The 21,927-nt window shown below is 35.7% G+C and overlaps 1 protein-coding gene across 1 annotated transcript in view; it reads right to left on the bottom strand.

The window, feature by feature from the left end:
* Positions 1 to 21,927, bottom strand: part of LOC129266521 (uncharacterized) — a 73,772-nt gene that overhangs the window by 47,463 nt on the left and 4,382 nt on the right. Inside the window, exons 4-6 of the mRNA XM_064104211.1 lie at positions 19,519 to 19,683; positions 16,230 to 16,397; positions 15,469 to 15,636 (exon numbers count right to left, since the gene is read on the bottom strand). Of these exons, the coding sequence (XP_063960281.1) occupies positions 15,469 to 15,636; positions 16,230 to 16,397; positions 19,519 to 19,683 (501 nt within the window). The remainder of the gene's footprint in view (positions 1 to 15,468; positions 15,637 to 16,229; positions 16,398 to 19,518; positions 19,684 to 21,927) is intronic.

The raw sequence follows: 21,927 nt of genomic DNA, 5'->3' as shown, positions 1-21,927 counted from the left end.
ATATTGTAGCTGGACTTATACTCTTACTAAATATTGCATAACATTTTCACTTATATTAATTATTCATCCTCAAAACTGAGAATTTATAGAGGCATATCACAATGCCAATTTTCACTGTCATAAGTCAATTTAAGATAATATTACTTCTTTGAACTATGAGAGTACGGGACGCTGTGTAGTCCAATGGATAGCACACATGCCTTGCAATACAAAGGTCCTTGGTTCGAAACTCGCTTGACAATGTTCTTTTTTTTGCTGATGTATTTGTGTGTAACGTCTATTAAATACTGATTTTTCTCAAAATTTGATTCTACATTCATGGATTTCGGCAACATTAATTTAATTATTTCGTGTAGTCACTTGCGAAAGTGCATTTGGCATTCTCTAATACAACAAGATCGTTTACACAACGTAATATTTTGTCTTTCAGCTGCTGTATTTAATATGTTCTTTTGTTAATAAAAGTCTGCTTTTAATGATGGTGATTATATTGATGTGCATTGCCATGGATATAATGATCAAATATTACATCGTGATCATGAGAATGACAGACAGATCACCTAATTCGTCCTTAAGACGAATTAAAATTCTAGTTTATTTTTCTTTTTCCACCCTTTTCTTGTTCCACCAAAAGCTGAAAAAGTGCTCAATCAATTTTCATCAAAATATTATCAATTATGAACAGTTATCATGCGATGTGTACGAAACAAGCTCAACGTCAAATGGTCATCGTGACGTCATCTACGCGCCATTTTGTAAAATCACATTATCAACAATATCTTCATCATCAATCATCAAAAATGAACAATATTAACATCGAATTAACTTCAGATCAAGGGTCAACTGTCCATGTCATCAAAGGTCATGTACACGTAACGACGCGCATGTACGCGCGCGTCAAAATTTTAAAATGCCCAAAATCACTTTTTGATCAAAGTAGAGTACGAATCAGGTCATTTGAAGCATTTCAAGAATTTGCGCGCTCAACCGTTTTCGCGCGCGTTCACGCGCGTAGCGTCGTTACGCAATGTAAAATCTCACTTTCTTTTAAGTCAATGCATTTGTTATTAAATTTCTAATAATTTGATACCTTGATCAACCTTCTACGACCAGTAGTAAAGGAATTAGCTTCCATCAAAGTTTGAATCACGCGCGCACGCGCGCGTTAACAATAGACCAAATATGTGCAAAAACATGCCTTTACAAAATTCAATATAGCTCTTCAGATAGTCCGTTGACCCCTATATTTTCTTTTATATTCGGATAGAGTATGAAATATAGATGTGATTTTATGTCACATTTGACCCTAAATTTTATCATGACGTCATCAAAATGGCGTCGGAACTAAAATTTTCCATTTTGGTTTTATGACGTTTGAATAATTTTGCAAATATGACTATAACTCCGTAATTCTTGATCATTTTTCGCCCAGATTCCGACATATTGTAGCTGAGCTTATACTCTTACTGAATATTGTATAACATTTTCACTTATTTTAATTATTCATCCCCAAAACTGAGAATTTATAGAGGCATATCACAATGCCAATTTTCACTATCATAAGTCAATTTAAGATAATATTCCTTCTTTGAACGATGAGAGTACGGGACGCTGTGTAGTCTAATGGATAGCACACCTGCCTTGCAATGCAAAGGTCCTAGGTTCGAAACTCACTTGACAATGTTTTTTTTTGCTCATGTATTTGTGTGTAACCTCTATTAAATACTGATTTTTCTCCAAATTTGATTCTACATTCATGGATTCCGGCAACATTATTTTCACTATTTCGTGTAGTCACTTGCGAAATTGCATTCGGCATTCTCTAATAAAACAAGATCGTTTACATAACCTAATATTTTGTCTTTAAGCTGTTGTATTTAATATGTTCTTTTGTTAATAAAAGTCCGTTTTTAATCATGATGATCATATTGATCTGCATTGACATGGTTGAAATGATCGAATATTAAATCGTGATCATGAGAATGACAGACAGATCACCTAATTCGTCCTCAAGACGAATTAAAATTCTAGTTTATTTTTCTTTTTCCACCCTTTTCTTGTTCCACCAAAATCAGAAAAAGTGCTCGATCAATTTTCATCAAAATATTATCAATTATGCACAGTTATCATGCGATGTGTACGAAACAAGTTCAACCTCAAATAGTCATCGTGACGTCATCTACGCGCCATTTTGTAAAATCACATTATCAACAATATCTTCATCATCAATCATCAAAAATGAACAATATCAACATAAAATTAACTTCAGATCATGGGTCAACTGTCAATGTCATCAAAGGTCATGAACAGGTCACGACGCGCATGTACGCGCGCGTCAAAATTTTAAAATGCTCAAAATCACTTTTTGATCAAAGTAGAGTACGAATCAGGTCATTTGAAGCATTTCAAGAATTTGCGCGCTCACACGTTTTCGCGCGCGTTCACGCGCGTAACGTCGTTACGCAATGTAGAATCTCACTTTCTTTTACGTCAATGCATTTGTTATTAAATTTCTAATAATTTGATACCTTGATCAACCTTCTACGACCAGTAGTAAAGGAATTAGCTTCCATCAAAGTTTGAATCACGCGCGCACGCGCGCGTTCACAATAGACCAAATATGTGCAAAAACATGCCTTTACAAAATTCAATATAACTCTTCAGATAGTCCGTTGACCCCTAAATTTTCTTTTATATTCGGATAGAATATGAATTACAGATGTGATTTTATGTCACATTTGACCCTAAATTTTATCATGACGTCATCAAAATGGCGTCGGAACTAAAATTTTCCATTTTTGTTTTATGACGTTTGAATAATTTTGCAAATATGACTATAACTCCGTAATTCTTGATCATTTTTCGCCCAGATTTCGACATATTGTAGCTGGACTTATACTCTTACTAAATATTGCATAACATTTTCACTTATATTAATTATTCATCCTCAAAACTGAGAATTTATAGAGGCATATCACAATGCCAATTTTCACTGTCATAAGTCAATTTAAGATAATATTACTTCTTTGAACTATGAGAGTACGGGACGCTGTGTAGTCCAATGGATAGCACACATGCCTTGCAATACAAAGGTCCTTGGTTCGAAACTCGCTTGACAATGTTCTTTTTTTTGCTGATGTATTTGTGTGTAACGTCTATTAAATACTGATTTTTCTCAAAATTTGATTCTACATTCATGGATTTCGGCAACATTAATTTAATTATTTCGTGTAGTCACTTGCGAAAGTGCATTTGGCATTCTCTAATACAACAAGATCGTTTACACAACGTAATATTTTGTCTTTCAGCTGCTGTATTTAATATGTTCTTTTGTTAATAAAAGTCTGCTTTTAATGATGGTGATTATATTGATGTGCATTGCCATGGATATAATGATCAAATATTACATCGTGATCATGAGAATGACAGACAGATCACCTAATTCGTCCTTAAGACGAATTAAAATTCTAGTTTATTTTTCTTTTTCCACCCTTTTCTTGTTCCACCAAAATCTGAAAAAGTGCTCAATCAATTTTCATCAAAATATTATCAATTATGAACAGTTATCATGCGATGTGTACGAAACAAGTTCAACGTCAAATGGTCATCGTGACGTCATCTACGCGCCATTTTGTAAAATCACATTATCAACAATATCTTCATCATCAATCATCAAAAATGAACAATATCAACATAAAATTAACTTAAGATCATGGGTCAACTGTCCATGTCATCAAAGGTCATGAACAGGTCACGACGCGCATGTACGCGCGCGTCAAAATTTTAAAATGCTCAAAATCACTTTTTGATCAAAGTAGAGTACGAATCAGGTCATTTGAAGCGTTTCAAGAATTTGCGCGCTCACACGTTTTCGCGCGCGTTCACGCACGTAGTGTTGTTACGCAAAGTAGAATCTGACTTTCTTTTACGTCAATGCATTTGTTATTAAATTTCTAATAATTTGATACCTTGATCAACCTTCTACGACCAGTAGTAAAGGAATTAGCTTCCATCAAAGTTTGAATCACGCGCGCACGCGCGCGTTCACAATAGACCAAATATGTGCAAAAACATGCCTTTACAAAATTCAATATAACTCTTCAGATAGTCCGTTGACCCCTATATTTTCTTTTATATTCGGATAGAGTATGGATTATAGATGTGATTTTATGTCACATTGGACCCTAAATTTTATCATGACGTCATAAAAATGGCGTCGGAACTAAAATTTTCCATTTTTGTTTTATGACGTTTGAATAATTTTGCAAATATGACTATAACTCCGTAATTCTTGATCATTTTTCGCCCAGATTTCGACATATTGTAGCTTAGTATATACTCTTACTAAATATTGCATAACAGTTTCACTTATATTAATTATTCATCCTCAAAACTGAGAATTTATAGAGGCATATCACAATGCCAATTTTCACTGTCATAAGTCAATTTAAGATAATATTCCTTCTTTGAACTATGAGAGTACGGGAGGCTGTGTAGTCTAATGGATAGCACACCTGCCTTGCAATGCAAAGGTCCCTGGTTCGAAACTCACTTGACAATGTTCATTTTTTTGCTCATGTATTTGTGTGTAACGTCTATTAAATACTGATTTTTCTCCAAATTTGATTCTACATTCATGGATTTCGGCAACATTATTTTAACTATTTCGTGTAGTCACTTGCAAAATTGCATTTGGTATTCTCTAATACAACAAGATCGTTTACACAACCTAATATTTTGTCTTTCAGCTGCTGTATTTAATATGTTCTTTTGTTAATAAAAGTCTGTTTTTAATGATGATGATTATATTGATCTGCATTGTCATGGTTATAATGATTAAATATTAGATCGTGATCATGAGAATGACAGACAGATCACCTAATTCGTCCTCAAGACGAATTAAAATTCTAGTTTATTTTTATTGCCAAATCTTTGTCCACCTCTATCTCAAAATCGGGCATGTCAATTTCCTTGATTTTCATGTCATGTATGGGCATCATTATGGACATGGGAATGGAAACTTTTCAAGGTTATCAAATCATGATGACGTCATCTAGGCGCCATTTTGTAAAATTAAATGATTGATCATATCATCGCAACTAATCATCAAAAATCATCCATATTTGCATCATATCAAGTTCAGGTGACAGGTCATCAGGACATATCATCAGAGGTCATGCAAAGGTCACGACGCGCATGTACGCGCGCGTCAAAATTCTAAATTTCCCCAAATCGACCGTGGTCAAGTTTGGGTACGTTTCTGGTCATTTTGAGCATGTCAAGAATTTGCGCGCGCACAGGTATGCGTGCGCGTTCTTGCACCTACCATCGTTATGCATCTTCGAGTCATCATTTCTTTCATGTCTTTCCATTGTTCATTATCTTCTGATTAATTTGATACCTCATTCAGCCTCTTACGACCAATAATACGGGAATGCGCGTCCATTCAAATTTGCATTACGCGCGCGTAAATGGGCTAAAATATGCCTATATAAAATTCACTGTAGCTCTTCAGGGAGTCCGTTGACCCCAATTTTTCTTTTCATATTCGAATAGAGTATGAATAGGAGATATGATTTCATGCCACATTTGACTCTTAATTACATCGTGACGTCATCAAAATGGCGTCGGAACTAAGAACAAGTGTTTTCTGTTTCATGATGTCACCACAGTCATTTAAATTGATTTTAATTCCGTAAATCTTGGTCTGTTCTCGCCAAATTTTCAATATGTTTTAGCTTAGAATGTATCCTTTAGACAATATCTCCACTGTTTCATTTTAAAGCTTGTACTATTCTCAAAACTAGAATTTGTAGAGTTTTGTCATCATGCCAATTTGGAATTGCAAGAATGTACATTCAATGTCAAGTTGACAATATGTTTCCTATTTTGCTCTCTGTGCTTGTCGAACACACTGTGGCCGACTGGATAACACACCTGACTGGTATACCAGGGTTCGGTGGTTCAAACCTCGCTGGACCCCCTTTTTTTTTTTTTTTTTTTTTTGGTCCTTTTTAGGTGGTCTGTCATTAAGATGACAGATCACCTATTATATTCGTCAGAATTTACTTTATTTATTTTTATTGCCAAATCTTTGTCCACCTCTATCTCAAAATCGGGCATGTCAATTTCCTTGATTTTCATGTCATGTATGGGCATCATTATGGACATGGGAATGGAAACTTTTCAAGGTTATCAAATCATGATGACGTCATCTAGGCGCCATTTTGTAAAATTAAATGATTGATCATATCATCGCAACTAATCATCAAAAATCATCCATATTTGCATCATATCAAGTTCAGGTGACAGGTCATCAGGACATATCATCAGAGGTCATGCAAAGGTCACGACGCGCATGTACGCGCGCGTCAAAATTTTAAATTTCCCCAAATCGACCGTGGTCAAGTTTGGGTACGTTTCTGGTCATTTTGAGCATGTCAAGAATTTGCGCGCGCACAGGTATGCGTGCGCGTTCTTGCACCTACCATCGTTATGCATCTTCGAGTCATCATTTCTTTCATGTCTTTCCATTGTTCATTATCTTCTGATTAATTTGATACCTCATTCAGCCTCTTACGACCAATAATACGGGAATGCGCGTCCATTCAAATTTGCATTACGCGCGCGTAAATGGGCTAAAATATGCCTATATAAAATTCACTGTAGCTCTTCAGGGAGTCCGTTGACCCCAATTTTTCTTTTCATATTCGAATAGAGTATGAATAGGAGATATGATTTCATGCCACATTTGACTCTTAATTACATCGTGACGTCATCAAAATGGCGTCGGAACTAAGAACAAGTGTTTTCTGTTTCATGATGTCACCACAGTCATTTAAATTGATTTTAATTCCGTAAATCTTGGTCTGTTCTCGCCAAATTTTCAATATGTTTTAGCTTAGAATGTATCCTTTAGACAATATCTCCACTGTTTCATTTTAAAGCTTGTACTATTCTCAAAACTAGAATTTGTAGAGTTTTGTCATCATGCCAATTTGGAATTGCAAGAATGTACATTCAATGTCAAGTTGACAATATGTTTCCTATTTTGCTCTCTGTGCTTGTCGAACACACTGTGGCCGACTGGATAACACACCTGACTGGTATACCAGGGTTCGGTGGTTCAAACCTCGCTGGACCCCCTTTTTTTTTTTTTTTTTTTTTTGGTCCTTTTTAGGTGGTCTGTCATTAAGATGACAGATCACCTATTATATTCGTCAGAATTTACTTTATTTATTTTTATTGCCAAATCTTTGTCCACCTCTATCTCAAAATCGGGCATGTCAATTTCCTTGATTTTCATGTCATGTATGGGCATCATTATGGACATGGGAATGGAAACTTTTCAAGGTTATCAAATCATGATGACGTCATCTAGGCGCCATTTTGTAAAATTAAATGATTGATCATATCATCGCAACTAATCATCAAAAATCATCCATATTTGCATCATATCAAGTTCAGGTGACAGGTCATCAGGACATATCATCAGAGGTCATGCAAAGGTCACGACGCGCATGTACGCGCGCGTCAAAATTTTAAATTTCCCCAAATCGACCGTGGTCAAGTTTGGGTACGTTTCTGGTCATTTTGAGCATGTCAAGAATTTGCGCGCGCACAGGTATGCGTGCGCGTTCTTGCACCTACCATCGTTATGCATCTTCGAGTCATCATTTCTTTCATGTCTTTCCATTGTTCATTATCTTCTGATTAATTTGATACCTCATTCAGCCTCTTACGACCAATAATACGGGAATGCGCGTCCATTCAAATTTGCATTACGCGCGCGTAAATGGGCTAAAATATGCCTATATAAAATTCACTGTAGCTCTTCAGGGAGTCCGTTGACCCCAATTTTTCTTTTCATATTCGAATAGAGTATGAATAGGAGATATGATTTCATGCCACATTTGACTCTTAATTACATCGTGACGTCATCAAAATGGCGTCGGAACTAAGAACAAGTGTTTTCTGTTTCATGATGTCACCACAGTCATTTAAATTGATTTTAATTCCGTAAATCTTGGTCTGTTCTCGCCAAATTTTCAATATGTTTTAGCTTAGAATGTATCCTTTAGACAATATCTCCACTGTTTCATTTTAAAGCTTGTACTATTCTCAAAACTAGAATTTGTAGAGTTTTGTCATCATGCCAATTTGGAATTGCAAGAATGTACATTCAATGTCAAGTTGACAATATGTTTCCTATTTTGCTCTCTGTGCTTGTCGAACACACTGTGGCCGACTGGATAACACACCTGACTGGTATACCAGGGTTCGGTGGTTCAAACCTCGCTGGACCCCCTTTTTTTTTTTTTTTTTTTTTTGGTCCTTTTTAGGTGGTCTGTCATTAAGATGACAGATCACCTATTATATTCGTCAGAATTTACTTTATTTATTTTTATTGCCAAATCTTTGTCCACCTCTATCTCAAAATCGGGCATGTCAATTTCCTTGATTTTCATGTCATGTATGGGCATCATTATGGACATGGGAATGGAAACTTTTCAAGGTTATCAAATCATGATGACGTCATCTAGGCGCCATTTTGTAAAATTAAATGATTGATCATATCATCGCAACTAATCATCAAAAATCATCCATATTTGCATCATATCAAGTTCAGGTGACAGGTCATCAGGACATATCATCAGAGGTCATGCAAAGGTCACGACGCGCATGTACGCGCGCGTCAAAATTTTAAATTTCCCCAAATCGACCGTGGTCAAGTTTGGGTACGTTTCTGGTCATTTTGAGCATGTCAAGAATTTGCGCGCGCACAGGTATGCGTGCGCGTTCTTGCACCTACCATCGTTATGCATCTTCGAGTCATCATTTCTTTCATGTCTTTCCATTGTTCATTATCTTCTGATTAATTTGATACCTCATTCAGCCTCTTACGACCAATAATACGGGAATGCGCGTCCATTCAAATTTGCATTACGCGCGCGTAAATGGGCTAAAATATGCCTATATAAAATTCACTGTAGCTCTTCAGGGAGTCCGTTGACCCCAATTTTTCTTTTCATATTCGAATAGAGTATGAATAGGAGATATGATTTCATGCCACATTTGACTCTTAATTACATCGTGACGTCATCAAAATGGCGTCGGAACTAAGAACAAGTGTTTTCTGTTTCATGATGTCACCACAGTCATTTAAATTGATTTTAATTCCGTAAATCTTGGTCTGTTCTCGCCAAATTTTCAATATGTTTTAGCTTAGAATGTATCCTTTAGACAATATCTCCACTGTTTCATTTTAAAGCTTGTACTATTCTCAAAACTAGAATTTGTAGAGTTTTGTCATCATGCCAATTTGGAATTGCAAGAATGTACATTCAATGTCAAGTTGACAATATGTTTCCTATTTTGCTCTCTGTGCTTGTCGAACACACTGTGGCCGACTGGATAACACACCTGACTGGTATACCAGGGTTCGGTGGTTCAAACCTCGCTGGACCCCCTTTTTTTTTTTTTTTTTTTTTTTTGGTCCTTTTTAGGTGGTCTGTCATTAAGATGACAGATCACCTATTATATTCGTCAGAATTTACTTTATTTATTTTTATTGCCAAATTTTGTTCCCACTTTATCTCAAAATCGGGCTTGTCAAATTTCTTGATTTTCATGTCATGTATGGAAATTATTATGGAATCGTGAAACGAAACTTTTCAAGGTTATCAAATCATGATGACGTCATCTAGGCGCCATTTTGTAAAATTATATGATTGATCATATCATCGCAACTAATCATAAAAAATCATCCATATTTGCATCATATCAAGTTCAGGTGACAGGTCATCAGGACATGTCATCAGAGGTCATGCAAAGGTCACGACGCGCACGTACGCGCGCGTCAAAATTCAAAAATTCCCCAAATCAACCGTGGTCAAGTTTGGGTACGTTTCGGGTCATTTTGAGCATGTCAAGAATTTGCGCGCGCACAGGTATGCGTGCGCGTTCTTGCACCTACCATCGGTATGCATCTTCGAGTCATCATTTATTTCATGTCTGTCCATTGTCCATTAGCTTCTGATTAATTTGATACCTCATTCAGCCTCTTACGACCAATAATACGGGAATGCGCGTCCATTCAAATTTGCATTACTCGCGCGTAAATGGGCAAAAATATGCCTATATAAAATTCACTGTAGCTCTTCAGGGAGTCCGTTGACCCCAAATTTTTTCTCACTCTTTGATATAATCAATATCTCATTTGAAGATTTCATAATTACGTTAATATTAAGTTATCAGTGAAAATTACATATTTTCGCAACATACGTCAACGTACTTGACTGTATCTTCTTTATTACTGGTCAGTTTTCTCTCAAATTTTGATATCATGTAGTGAAGATAATTCTCTACAAATAACGTGTGAATAATTTTGACTTTTGACCACAGCATCAATGTGTTATGATGTGTTTAATTTTTGGCAAATTTTTTCTGGACGTAATTTTTGCGAAATTCTTTGGAGAAATGTTTTATTAACCAATTGTACAGTCTTCCTGAAAATTTCAAGCCCACTTGCATTGCATTTTTTTATGTAGGACAATTTTTGTAATTTTGCCGGAACTTTTTAAGGGGCAATTTTAACATTGTAAAACATCATTTATGTATTTTTTAGTAAACGCTGCAATATTTAAACGCTATTGGGTTGAAAATTTTCATTCCGGACATTTTGCGGAAATTCCTGGATTTTTTTCCGTTTGTTCATTTTTACTTAATATAACATATAACAAATTTTCAGGTACCTTCTGTGAAATGAAAAAATTGTGCAATTTAGTTAATTACACATGTTCCCGAAATTTTGCGGGAAAATTGCCAGTATTTGAATCTTTTACCTGACTTTTTTCAGTAAAAATCATCAAGAAATAATTTTCAAGTAAATGTCAAAGTCATACACAATTAAATGGATATTGAAAATTTTTGACGGAAAATATTATTTGAAATGTTTAAAAATTTTCAGAAATTTGGCAAACATTTACAAAAAAATCTGGTTCTTTTATCAAATACATCACTGATGAGTTTTGATGTGAATGCTGTGAAATTATAGCATTATGAAACTTCTCATTAAAATCTATTGAAATGTAGCAGAAAATTTGAACAAAAATATTTAAGATATTTTAGCTTTTAAAAAGTATCACCTATGAATTTTCAAGTATTCTGTGAAATTAATACCCACTGACATTGTGAAATGTCAGTGGGTGAAATTAAAAAAAAAATGCTCAAAGTAAAAAGAAATTTTAACAAGATTTTGCATAAAAAACATCAAACTGTCGATTAAAAATTAGCTGCTGTGAAAATTAAGGCGCCTTTCATTGCGCAATTTTGGAAAGCCTATTTCGGTAAAATCGTCTGAGATTTTTGGAGAGTTTTTAAGCCGGCATTTTACGTGCTCTTAACTTTATTTCGTATTTAACATATTGCATTATCACCACCATCATTATAATCATCACGATTGTCATCACTACATTTATAATCACATTTAGCAATGGTCAAAATTTATTCCTTTGATGTCTATGATCAAGATTATCAATCATATCTGAATGATTCATTCCCGGGATTCATTTTATACAACATTAGCCGACAATGAATGAAAAATCATGACAGACCACCTAATTCGTCCGCATGACGAATTAAAATCTAGTTATACTTATCTCACTAAAAATAATGGGAACACGAAGCGGGAGCTGAAATTTGTGGAAATATTTTGGATATATTGACCTGAGAACGGGACATTTCGTAATCATGAACATGAAACATATTCCAGGGGGAGGACGCTGGATAAACAACACCATCTTCATCCACTTGTCTTCCTCCTCTAATCTCCCCCCCCCCCCTCATTTCTTTCATATTCGGCCTCCAATAGTGGAATGGAGTTGCAAACCGGAATAATCTCCTCAGACAAAGGTTTTTCGCCATGGCTTTGTTCAACACGTAAACAATATAACATAATTTAATACATGACCTTTCTGATTTTCATGCCAATATACCAGGAAAAAAGCGATCCCACAAAACTATCAAACACCCAACTGAATAATGGTGGCTCTCAAGAACACAGTATCAAAGCATTACCTTGTGTATATCATAAAATCAATGTTGCAGTGAAAAATAGGGGAAGATATACTATGCGAATCAAATTATATAATGATTTGATACAAATTTGTTATGATTACGGCCAAAGATAATATCTTACCTGTATGTATGATGCCTTTTCTTTCAATGCAGAGTAGAATTCTTTATCTGAAATTTTGTATGTCAGGTCAGAAAGAATAGGCATAGTACACAGTGCCTCTGCTAAGTTGCTGGATGAAGTTGTTGAAAGGTTACATAGATCCAGAAAAAGGGTTTTGACCTGTGACATTGAACGCACACACATACACCAAAATCAAAACCAAAAATTAAGATTATGTATCAGAGCATTACTACAGACTGTCAAAATGTGGAAGCTCCGTGGTGTAGCGGTTCTGACTCTCGCCTTGTAATCTGTGGGTCGTGTGTTCGAATCCCACCATCGGGTATAGCGTCCTTTGGCAAGGCGTCGATCCAAACGTTGCCACTCTCACCCAGGTGCTAATTGGGTACCGGTAGGAAACAACCGCCATTGTGGTTGGTTTAGCAAGTCTGCGCCTAAAAGGCTGCTTGAAATGCTATGAATCCAGTGACCGGGTAATAATAATTGTGAAGCGCTTTGAACAGTCATAGATTGATAAAGCGCTTTATAAATGCCAATTATTACAATAACCTGAAATCAGAGACAGAAAATTTCATGAAGGTCCCAAATTATTATAGGGGGTCGGACGTACATATTTTATGGAATATTGCTCTTAAATAAAAGTTATTCATTGTTTAATATAAAAAAAAAATAGTTCTTTTATTCAAAAACATTAGATGTGTATTCTGGTCAGACGCATGTTAATTACACATCTAGGGTGTCCTTGAAAAAAAAAGGAAAAAAAGCATTATATTATACCAGCAGATAATGGTGACTGAACTAGCAATAATTTGAGAGCCAAATAGCAAAATTGTGAGGCAAGCGTTTATTTTGAACACTACGCGAGTCAGGAAATATGTTCATATTCATGTCATGTTTGGATATATATTTTATTTTCAGTTAGCAGTCACCCTGCATATCATCTGAATCCAAACCATGTGGTCATTGTTCATTTCATCTCATGTATATAAGCGCTATTTAAATGTACATTATTATTATTATTATTATTATTACTATTATTATTATTATTATATACTTTATGTACACTCCCATTTTTATTGTATTCAGTGAATACACATTGTCGAATAATGTTTTCACTCTCATACACATACTACACGCACCATTGAAATTAATATCCTACTTCATATCATTTATATATCATATGATTATATCATATGAATTACTATTTTTCAAGAGACTAGGAAGAATCACGAATGGATAATGTAATTCCATGTTTCTCCATCAGTTATAACATAACATTTGAGGGTATGACAAACTTCAATTACAGTGCAGCTGTGCATTAGAACTACAGTTCAAGGAAATGCATTCACAACATCTCCTTTATGTAGGCCACTCTTCAACAATATACAGTACAGAAACATGTTATTCAATGGGTTTATCACTAATAATAACAGTCAATTTTAATAAAGTGCTTTTCCCAGACTGGCTCAAAGCGCGTTACATCATATTATTCATTTTAATCCCGCACGAAAAAAATGCACAATTTCCACTCCCTGTGGAGCATTCCTTGCATTCATCGCAGCCTCATTATGGCGCTGGCAAAATCAAACAATCAATATCTTTCGCATCCTACCGGGTACCCATTTAGCACCTGGGTCGAGAATGGCAAAGTATGGATTAACGCCTTGCCAAAGGACGCTAGACCGCGGTGGGAATGGAACACGCGGCCCTCTGTTTACAAGGCGAGAGTCAGAACCACTACATCACGGCTCTTCCACTATAAAATGAAACAAACATTCCACTTCCACTATAGAATGAAACAAACATTCATTATTCCATATTTCCACCATTGTGAAGTAAAAGCACGCATACCTTTAAGGTGAATGCCTTTGCACGCAGAGTGGAATAGAAGTACTCCTTGTGGTGGTCATGTTCATATATTGTCAGTTCGGTCAGGTTAGGTAGGGAGCATAAAGCTTCTACTAGGTGATGTGAAGAGTCTGATGATAGAGGCTCAAAACTACAAATGTCGAGAGCATGGACCTACATGATTGTGTACAAACATTGATCATTGAAAATACATGACATAGAACATGATCATGTTGTATCATTGCAAATAGATAATATATGGCTAATGTATACATTGTGGAGAAGATCTTACAAAACGAAATTTTTATACAGATCCATACTTTTTTTAGGATTATAATTTTGTGTATGTTGCAGTGTATTTTTGTTAGAGGGATACAAATGTGTGAAATCAAGGTCCATGGTTAGATGTACTTATTGAATATTGAATAAATGAAATTCAACGAGTTCATCGAATCAATTATTATATCAATATTCCCATGAAGGATATGTGTAATAAAATGGGAAGTTTGTTTAATACCATCTCATTTTCATTGGTCTTTCTTTTGCCATTTTGTGACTTTGCATTCTGAAACCAAGTGATATTAGGGGCTATAGCCTCTCATTTCGTAGAACAAATCTTTGATTATAGATATGTGCTTAGTAAAGATTGTTGAGGCTATTCTGTGTAAAAATATTGTTCATTACGACTGAGTGGAATTTGTGCAGTGCCCTTGCTCAAGTTCGATCCGTACAGAAACATGTTCTTTAATGCATTAATCATGGTTACACTTCGTAATTCCGAAGGTTCGTTATTCCGAAGGTTCTTTATTCCGGAGGTTCGTAATTCCGAAACACGTAAAATTGCCTATACCTCGATGTTCGTTAATCCGAAAACATAAAAGGGTTCGTTAATCCGAACATTTGTGGCGTTATTCCGAAGGTTCGTTACTCCGAAGGATCGATAATCCGAAAACGAAATAAGGTTCGATGTTCCGAAGGTTCGTTAATCCAAAAACGAAATAAGGTTCGTTTTTCCGAAGGTTCGTTAATCCGAAAACGAAATAAGGTTCGTTGTTCCGAAGGTTCGTTAGTCCGAAAACGAATTAAGCTTCGTTAATCATTACGTTTTCGGACTAACGAACCTTCGGAATTACGAACCTCATTTCGTTTTCGGATTAACGAACCTTCGGAATTACGAACCTCATTTCGTTTTCGGACTAACGAACCTTCAGAATTACGAACCTCATTTCGTTTTCGGATTAACGAACCTTCGGAATTACGAGCCTTCGGAATTACGAACCTTCGGAAATACGAACCTTCGGAATAACCGAACCTTCGGAATAACGAAGCTTCGGAATTACGAATGTATGCGTTAATCATGATCATCATTGGTCCAGTTTTCAACACGCAAGTATAAAGTACAAGCACATATATATATGTACCTTTAAAGTTGATGCCTTTTCATTCAGAATGGAATAGAACTCTTTCCGGTAACCATCTCCATAGAGTATCAGGCTAGTCAGCTTGGGTAGGGAGCATAGAGCTTCTACCAGGTGATGTGAAGAGGCTGATGATAGAAGGTCGTAATTCCTAATCTCAAGAGTACGGACCTACACGTGTACAAACATCGAGCATTAAAAGTACATATCAGACAGCATGATCACGTTGTAATACTTCAAATAAAACATGGTTCATAAATATGTGTTAATAAAGCTGATGCATGCATAAATGGATAATATTTAAATCATTTTATTTCACAACGTAACTTGTTTTATATCCCAAGTTCCAGACCTGTTTAGGCTTCTTTCCTTTTCTGTTATTTTGCTCAAGGGTTACAACTCTGAATATTGAAAGAAGGAATTACTACAGGTTATTTTCAAGATCAATTTTCCGGTAATTTAGGTGTATGTACAAAATACAATCTAAATCTTCCCGCAAAAAAAATTTGTAAGATCGATAGTTTCTCCAAAGCCTGTAATTGATGTGCCTTTAATCTGCATTTTTATGAGATTATCACTTTACATACTACCTGCGATATCATGTATATGATGCCAGTGAGTATAAAATATCATGTGAAGATCTTAATAATCCAAAACACTTTCAATACGTCAAGAACGATTTGTTTATTATTCCAGTTTTTAATTCCATGTTTTCAGTTTTGTACCATCTCAATGTACACTCTTTGTACACTCCTATACAATACCTTTAAGGTTGATGCCTTTGCATTGAGAGGAGAATAAAACTCCTCCTGGCAATGATCTCCATAGAGTGTCAGGTTAGTCAGGTTAGGTAAGGAACATAAAGCTTCTACAAGGTGACGGGAAGAGCCTGATGATACAGGCTCATAATTCTTAATCTGAAGAGTATGGACCTACATGTTTGAAAACATTGATCATTAAATGTACATATCAGATGATATGATCATGCTGTAATACTTGACTTCAAACTGGTTCCTAAATATGTATTGATAAGGCTAATTAACGTATGTATCAAAATAAAAACACTGATTTCTTACACAACGTAACTTTTGCACATCCATATTTCAATGTCTGTTTAGGCTTCATATTTCTGCTGTTTCTGTTGAAGTGTATTGTGTTGAAGGGCTACAATTTTTTCTCACCTCTGAATATTAAAAGAAGGAATTATTACAAGTTATCTTTAAAATCATTTTATAAATCCTGTAATTTCTTTGCCATTATTCTAAATTATATCATCATTTTCCACACTTCATGAGTTATCATGAAAATGATGAGCATTAAAGACCTTAATAATCCCTAAGACTTTAAGTCAAGAACAATATGCTTGTTAACATTCCATGCTCAGTCAGCATTCATCCTGCACCATCTGATCCTAAACACCTCGGGTGGTATTCAGAAAATTCGCTCAACATTTCTAGTAAATATGTTTTTGTAACTCAACAGCTCACTAAAATTATCTTAAATCTGTATTCTGAAAATTGTCTTATCTCTGTAGAGGCATCCCCTATTTTATCTCTGACACACCCAATATTTCATCATCAACCAATACGTTTTATATGCTCAGGTCGACCAATAGAAGCATTTCATCTGAAATAATTAAGTGCATGAGTTAATAAACATATTGCACATTGCAAATCCCTTCTCAGTGAAATTAACTTTGAAAATTGATACTGAAAAAAGCTTATTAAACAATTATGTTAATTATTAAAAGGTGTTTTGCAATGGATTTTAATGCAACCCTTGTAGGATTATGATATTATTGACATCTCGATTCATTAATTGCAATCATGCCTTTAGCGCAAATCAAAAGTTACATCACTGCAAAGAATACCTACTGATGATCAGTGGCGTACCTAGGATTTTCCACAGGGGGGGGCAAAACCGTCCGCCAAAAAATTTGACAAGCAAAAAAAAAAAAAAAAAAAGGTCTTCGATCACAAATCACAAATAAAGGATTTCGTACCATAAAAAAATTGACAAGCAAAAAAAAAAGTCTTCAAGCTCGTCAGGGGGGGCACTAAAGGTCTTCAAGCTCGTCAGGGGGAGCAAAAAAGGTTTTTCATGCCCGTCAGGGGGGCAAAGGTATGTCTTTTGCATGGGTTGTGACTCGTCAGGGGGGCAGAGTGCCCCCCCCCCCCGTAGGTACGCTAGTGATGATGATGCAAGCGTGAAGGCATACGAAATAAAAATATAAAAATAGTATCAAATTATTTGGGAGAAGATACTCTCTTTCCGGCCAAATATGTGTTCATGACACATTCCTTTTCCTTAAATTGGGGATTAGTGAGGTGTCCATTTTTTTTACTCACACGGTAGATAAAAGCAGAATCTAGATATGTAATATGTTCTTTTAAGTATTGAACACTGTAAAATTAAATAACAATTACTCCATATACATGGCATGACTGAGTATAAAGCAGAAGCACACAAACCTTAAGGGTTGAAGCCTTTGCATTCAGAAGAGAATGGAACTCTTCAGGGTAACCCCTTCCCTCTAGTTTCAGTTCGGCCAGGTTAGGTAGGGAGCACAGAGCTCCTACTAGATGTTGTGACGAGGCTGATGATAGAGGCTCGTAGTTCCTAATCTCAAGAGTATGGACCTACATGTACATGTGTACAAAGTTACATTGATCATTACAACTACGTACCAGAGAGCATGGTCACGTTGTATGACTGCCAATATTTATTGATTATCGTTAATGTTTGTTCTAACGAGAATATATCTATATTACTTCATTTCACAACACGTTTAAACAAAAAACATCCACAGGATTATATACTTATGTGTGTTCCAATGAATTGTGTTTGGGGCTACCAGTAGAGTTAAATGAACTTCGTGAATATTGAATGAATGAAATTTTACACAAAACCTCATTTAATCAATTATCTGGGAGATTCAAATTTGATCATCAAGACAGAGTTTGAAATGATGTAAAATACAATCCTCTCAAAATAATTTTCTATGAGGATAACTTTCCTGAAAACTAGCAATTTCAGCCTTTTCATTTCACATGAATTAGGGTACTATAGTAGACACTAATAACATAGTCATTGTCAACCAATTTGTTATCACTCTCATAGGCATACTACATACCCCTGATATGCTACATCCTACTTTTTCTTCTAATTTTTGAAGGTGAGATTTCTCTTTTATCTTTCCATTTACATAAATGGTATGTTTAAAGGACAAGTCCACCCCAACAAAAACTTGATTTGAATAAAAAGAGAAAAATTAAACAAGCATAACACTGAAAATTTCATCAAAATCGGATGTAAAATAAGAAAGTAATGACTTTTAAAGTTTCGCTTCATTTCACAAAACAGTTATATGCACATCTCGGTCGGTATGCAAATGAGGGAACTGATGACATCACTCACTCACTATTTCTTTTGTAGTTTATTATATGAAATATGAAATATTTTGATTTTCTCGTCATTGTCATGTGAAATGAAGTTTCATTCCTCCCTGAAGACGTGGAATTCCAATATTTTAACATTTTGTGCTTCAGGCAAGGAGGTCCTAATCATCAAAATTCGTAAAAATTGAAATATTGTGTAATACAAACAATAAAAAACAAAAGAAATAGTGAGTGAGTGACATCATCGACTCTCTCATTTGGATGTAACTGGCTCGTTCATATAACTATTTTGTTAAAAATAAGCGAAACTTTGAAATGTCATAACTTTCTTATTTTACATCCGATTTTGATGACATTTTCAGCATTGTGCTTGTCTGATTTTTCTCTATTGATTCAAATCAACATTTTTCTGAGGTGGACTTGGCCTTTAATATATTCATACCATGCTTGTAGATTCCATTTTCAGTTTAGCATTCACTCTGCATGCAGGATTATGAGTACATCATGTTGCATAATATACAATTATCAAATAACCGTATTTACTAATAGTATTGTCATCGTCGTTCTTATTGTTGCCATCATCATTTATCAACTTCTTCCTCTTTATGCTAGCATCAACTTTAACATCTCAGCTATAAGATGAATTTCTACGTACTGTGGCTTTCCTTCCTTCTTTAGCAAGAGTCTCATAGAAGGTTGGATGAAAGCTTGCTGGCAGTACAACATCCCTTAGAGACGGTGCTGAGCACACCATCTTCGCAACATCTTTTGATATGCTTGGTCCGTAGGATATTCCATAACCACGAACCGTCATTTTGATCTGAAATTAAAGCCATACATCATAATTACATTTCCAATAGCATTGCGTTATTCTTTTTTTTTTTTTTTGGCAGGAGTGTTAGTAATACAGTACGCATTGCAACTTTGTCCAGAAAGTGCATTCACATCCCAGCTATCTTGAAAGGTCTCCACTGGCTGCCCCTGAGGGAACGCATTGTCTTTAAAATAGTCCTTTTTGGCTTTCATGTTGTAAATGGAACTGCCCCATCTTAGAATAAATCTTGATTTATAACTACCGACCCCGTAAAACCGAACATCCCCCGCTTCTAATCTTTTACAAGTTCCGGTGCCGTTTCATAATGCCGTTCGTATAAGAGAGCGACTTTCAGAACCACTGGTGACGTTTCTTTTTTATGCGCTGAAGCGTCGCCAATGGTGTATACCATTGACCAATAGAAAGGTTCACCAGTCGTTCTTAAAGTCGCTCTTAAATTGCGAATAGCGTTATGAAACACCCACCCGGTGCGGTGGGCAAGGGTGCCGATCCACTTTTCAGTTGGGGGGGGGGCAAATTCATGAATCAGTAATCAACATTATAAAAGCGCTCGATCGCACAAAACAAACTCAGTCTGAAAAAATCAAGTAAATACAAAAATAAATGAATAAATGACATCATATAGCCGTTTGCAAATTGTCTTATCTTTACTATTCAAAACCTTTACTATTCATACAGGTGAGAAATACTTCAACGGATACATATTTTCTAATTTGAATAATGGTGCTTCCATTTCAAGGGCATTGGGTCAGATGCATAAAAATTATTAATTGCTTTTTCTATAGGCTTTTGCTTGATTCCGAATGCATAAAAATGAACGAGCAAATGCTTCTGCTACTATGTTCAAGCAATCGCTAACTGACTGTTACCACTTCTTTGAAAATCAAGCCTTTGAAAAACAAAAATCGTATGCATAAAGCGAAAATTTTGCTTGTGCGTTTAAGCACTTGCTTGTGTTTTTTCTTTCAAGCTCGGGCAGAGCAGCTTGAGCATCTGCTTGATCAGGGTGTTCGCGTTTTTTTTAAATCATGTGTAAGCACCCGAGAATTCCAAAGCGTACCGTAGCCTACATGTACATGTTTTATTCCTAATAAGTACAAATCAAATGCCAACTATATAAATTTATCAAAAAGGAACAAGTTAGTACACTGTAAAAACTGTGGTGTTAAAAATGACACCAATTGGTGTTAATAGAGGACCACACCCTGAGGTGTTAAAATAACACCCTAGAGATTGAACATAACACCAGAGAGTGTAAATGTAACAACCATAGGTGTTGTAATAACACCTATAGGTGTAAAACTAACACCACCAATTTAACACCGGTGTAACATAACTGGTGTGGTCCTCTGTGTACACCGGTTAACACCACAGTTTTTGCTGTGTATGAGACCAGGTCTGAGGAAGAGATGTTATATGAAAGAAGCGGTAATTGCACTGCCAAACATTTGCGTTCGAGTCCTGCCTTCTCTGTGAGTCGTGTTTGCACCAGAGTGACGTCGCTATTGTTCATGTTCAAACCACGGGAAATTGCTTTCTGAAGGCAAGAAAAGGGTTGAAGCACTAGCAAAGGGTAATGCATATGAAATAAAGCAATTGCTGAAGCATGATCGTTTGCTTGGCTTGCTATTGCTTGTGCTTGAAGCAATTGCTTGCCAGCAATTGCTACTTTTTATGCATCTGACCCATTGGGCCGTATGCATAAAGACAAGCAATTGCTTATAAGCAAATGCTTTAAGCAAAAGCAAGAGCTGGTCAAGCAAAAGGGCAAGTTCAAGCAATTGCTTAAATTCGTATGCACAAGCTTTTGCTTGTGCTGAAACCTTTTGCTTGCACTGCATAAGCAATTGCTTATGTGTTGGACAAAGGATCGTTACGGTTGTGCGAACATCGCACATTAGGACAACGACGCTTCGTTCCCGACCTGGCAGAAATATTTTTTATTACGCAAATAGGGGGAAAACAGCGCAGAGCATCAGGGGGGTTTCTGTGTAGATCGATGGACAAAAATTGCCGTAAAAAGTCTAAAATAACAGGAATTTGATTAGATATGAAATCACAACATAACCTCTGGAATATGGAGCTTGAAACGGTATGAAAATTTAATCCTTAAACGAGAATGCCATGAGTAAGCAAGAGCTCAAGCTGGTCTGGAGGTGCTTGAAAAAACGCAAGCAATTGCTTATCAAGACAAGTAAAAGGTTTGTTTTATGCATACGATTCTAAGCA

The sequence above is a fragment of the Lytechinus pictus genome, chromosome 8, assembly GCF_037042905.1.
Source record: "Lytechinus pictus isolate F3 Inbred chromosome 8, Lp3.0, whole genome shotgun sequence".
Classification (NCBI taxonomy): domain Eukaryota; kingdom Metazoa; phylum Echinodermata; class Echinoidea; order Temnopleuroida; family Toxopneustidae; genus Lytechinus; species Lytechinus pictus.
The sequence above is the reverse complement of the archived record's forward strand: the minus strand, read 5'-3'. Positions and strand labels throughout refer to the sequence as shown.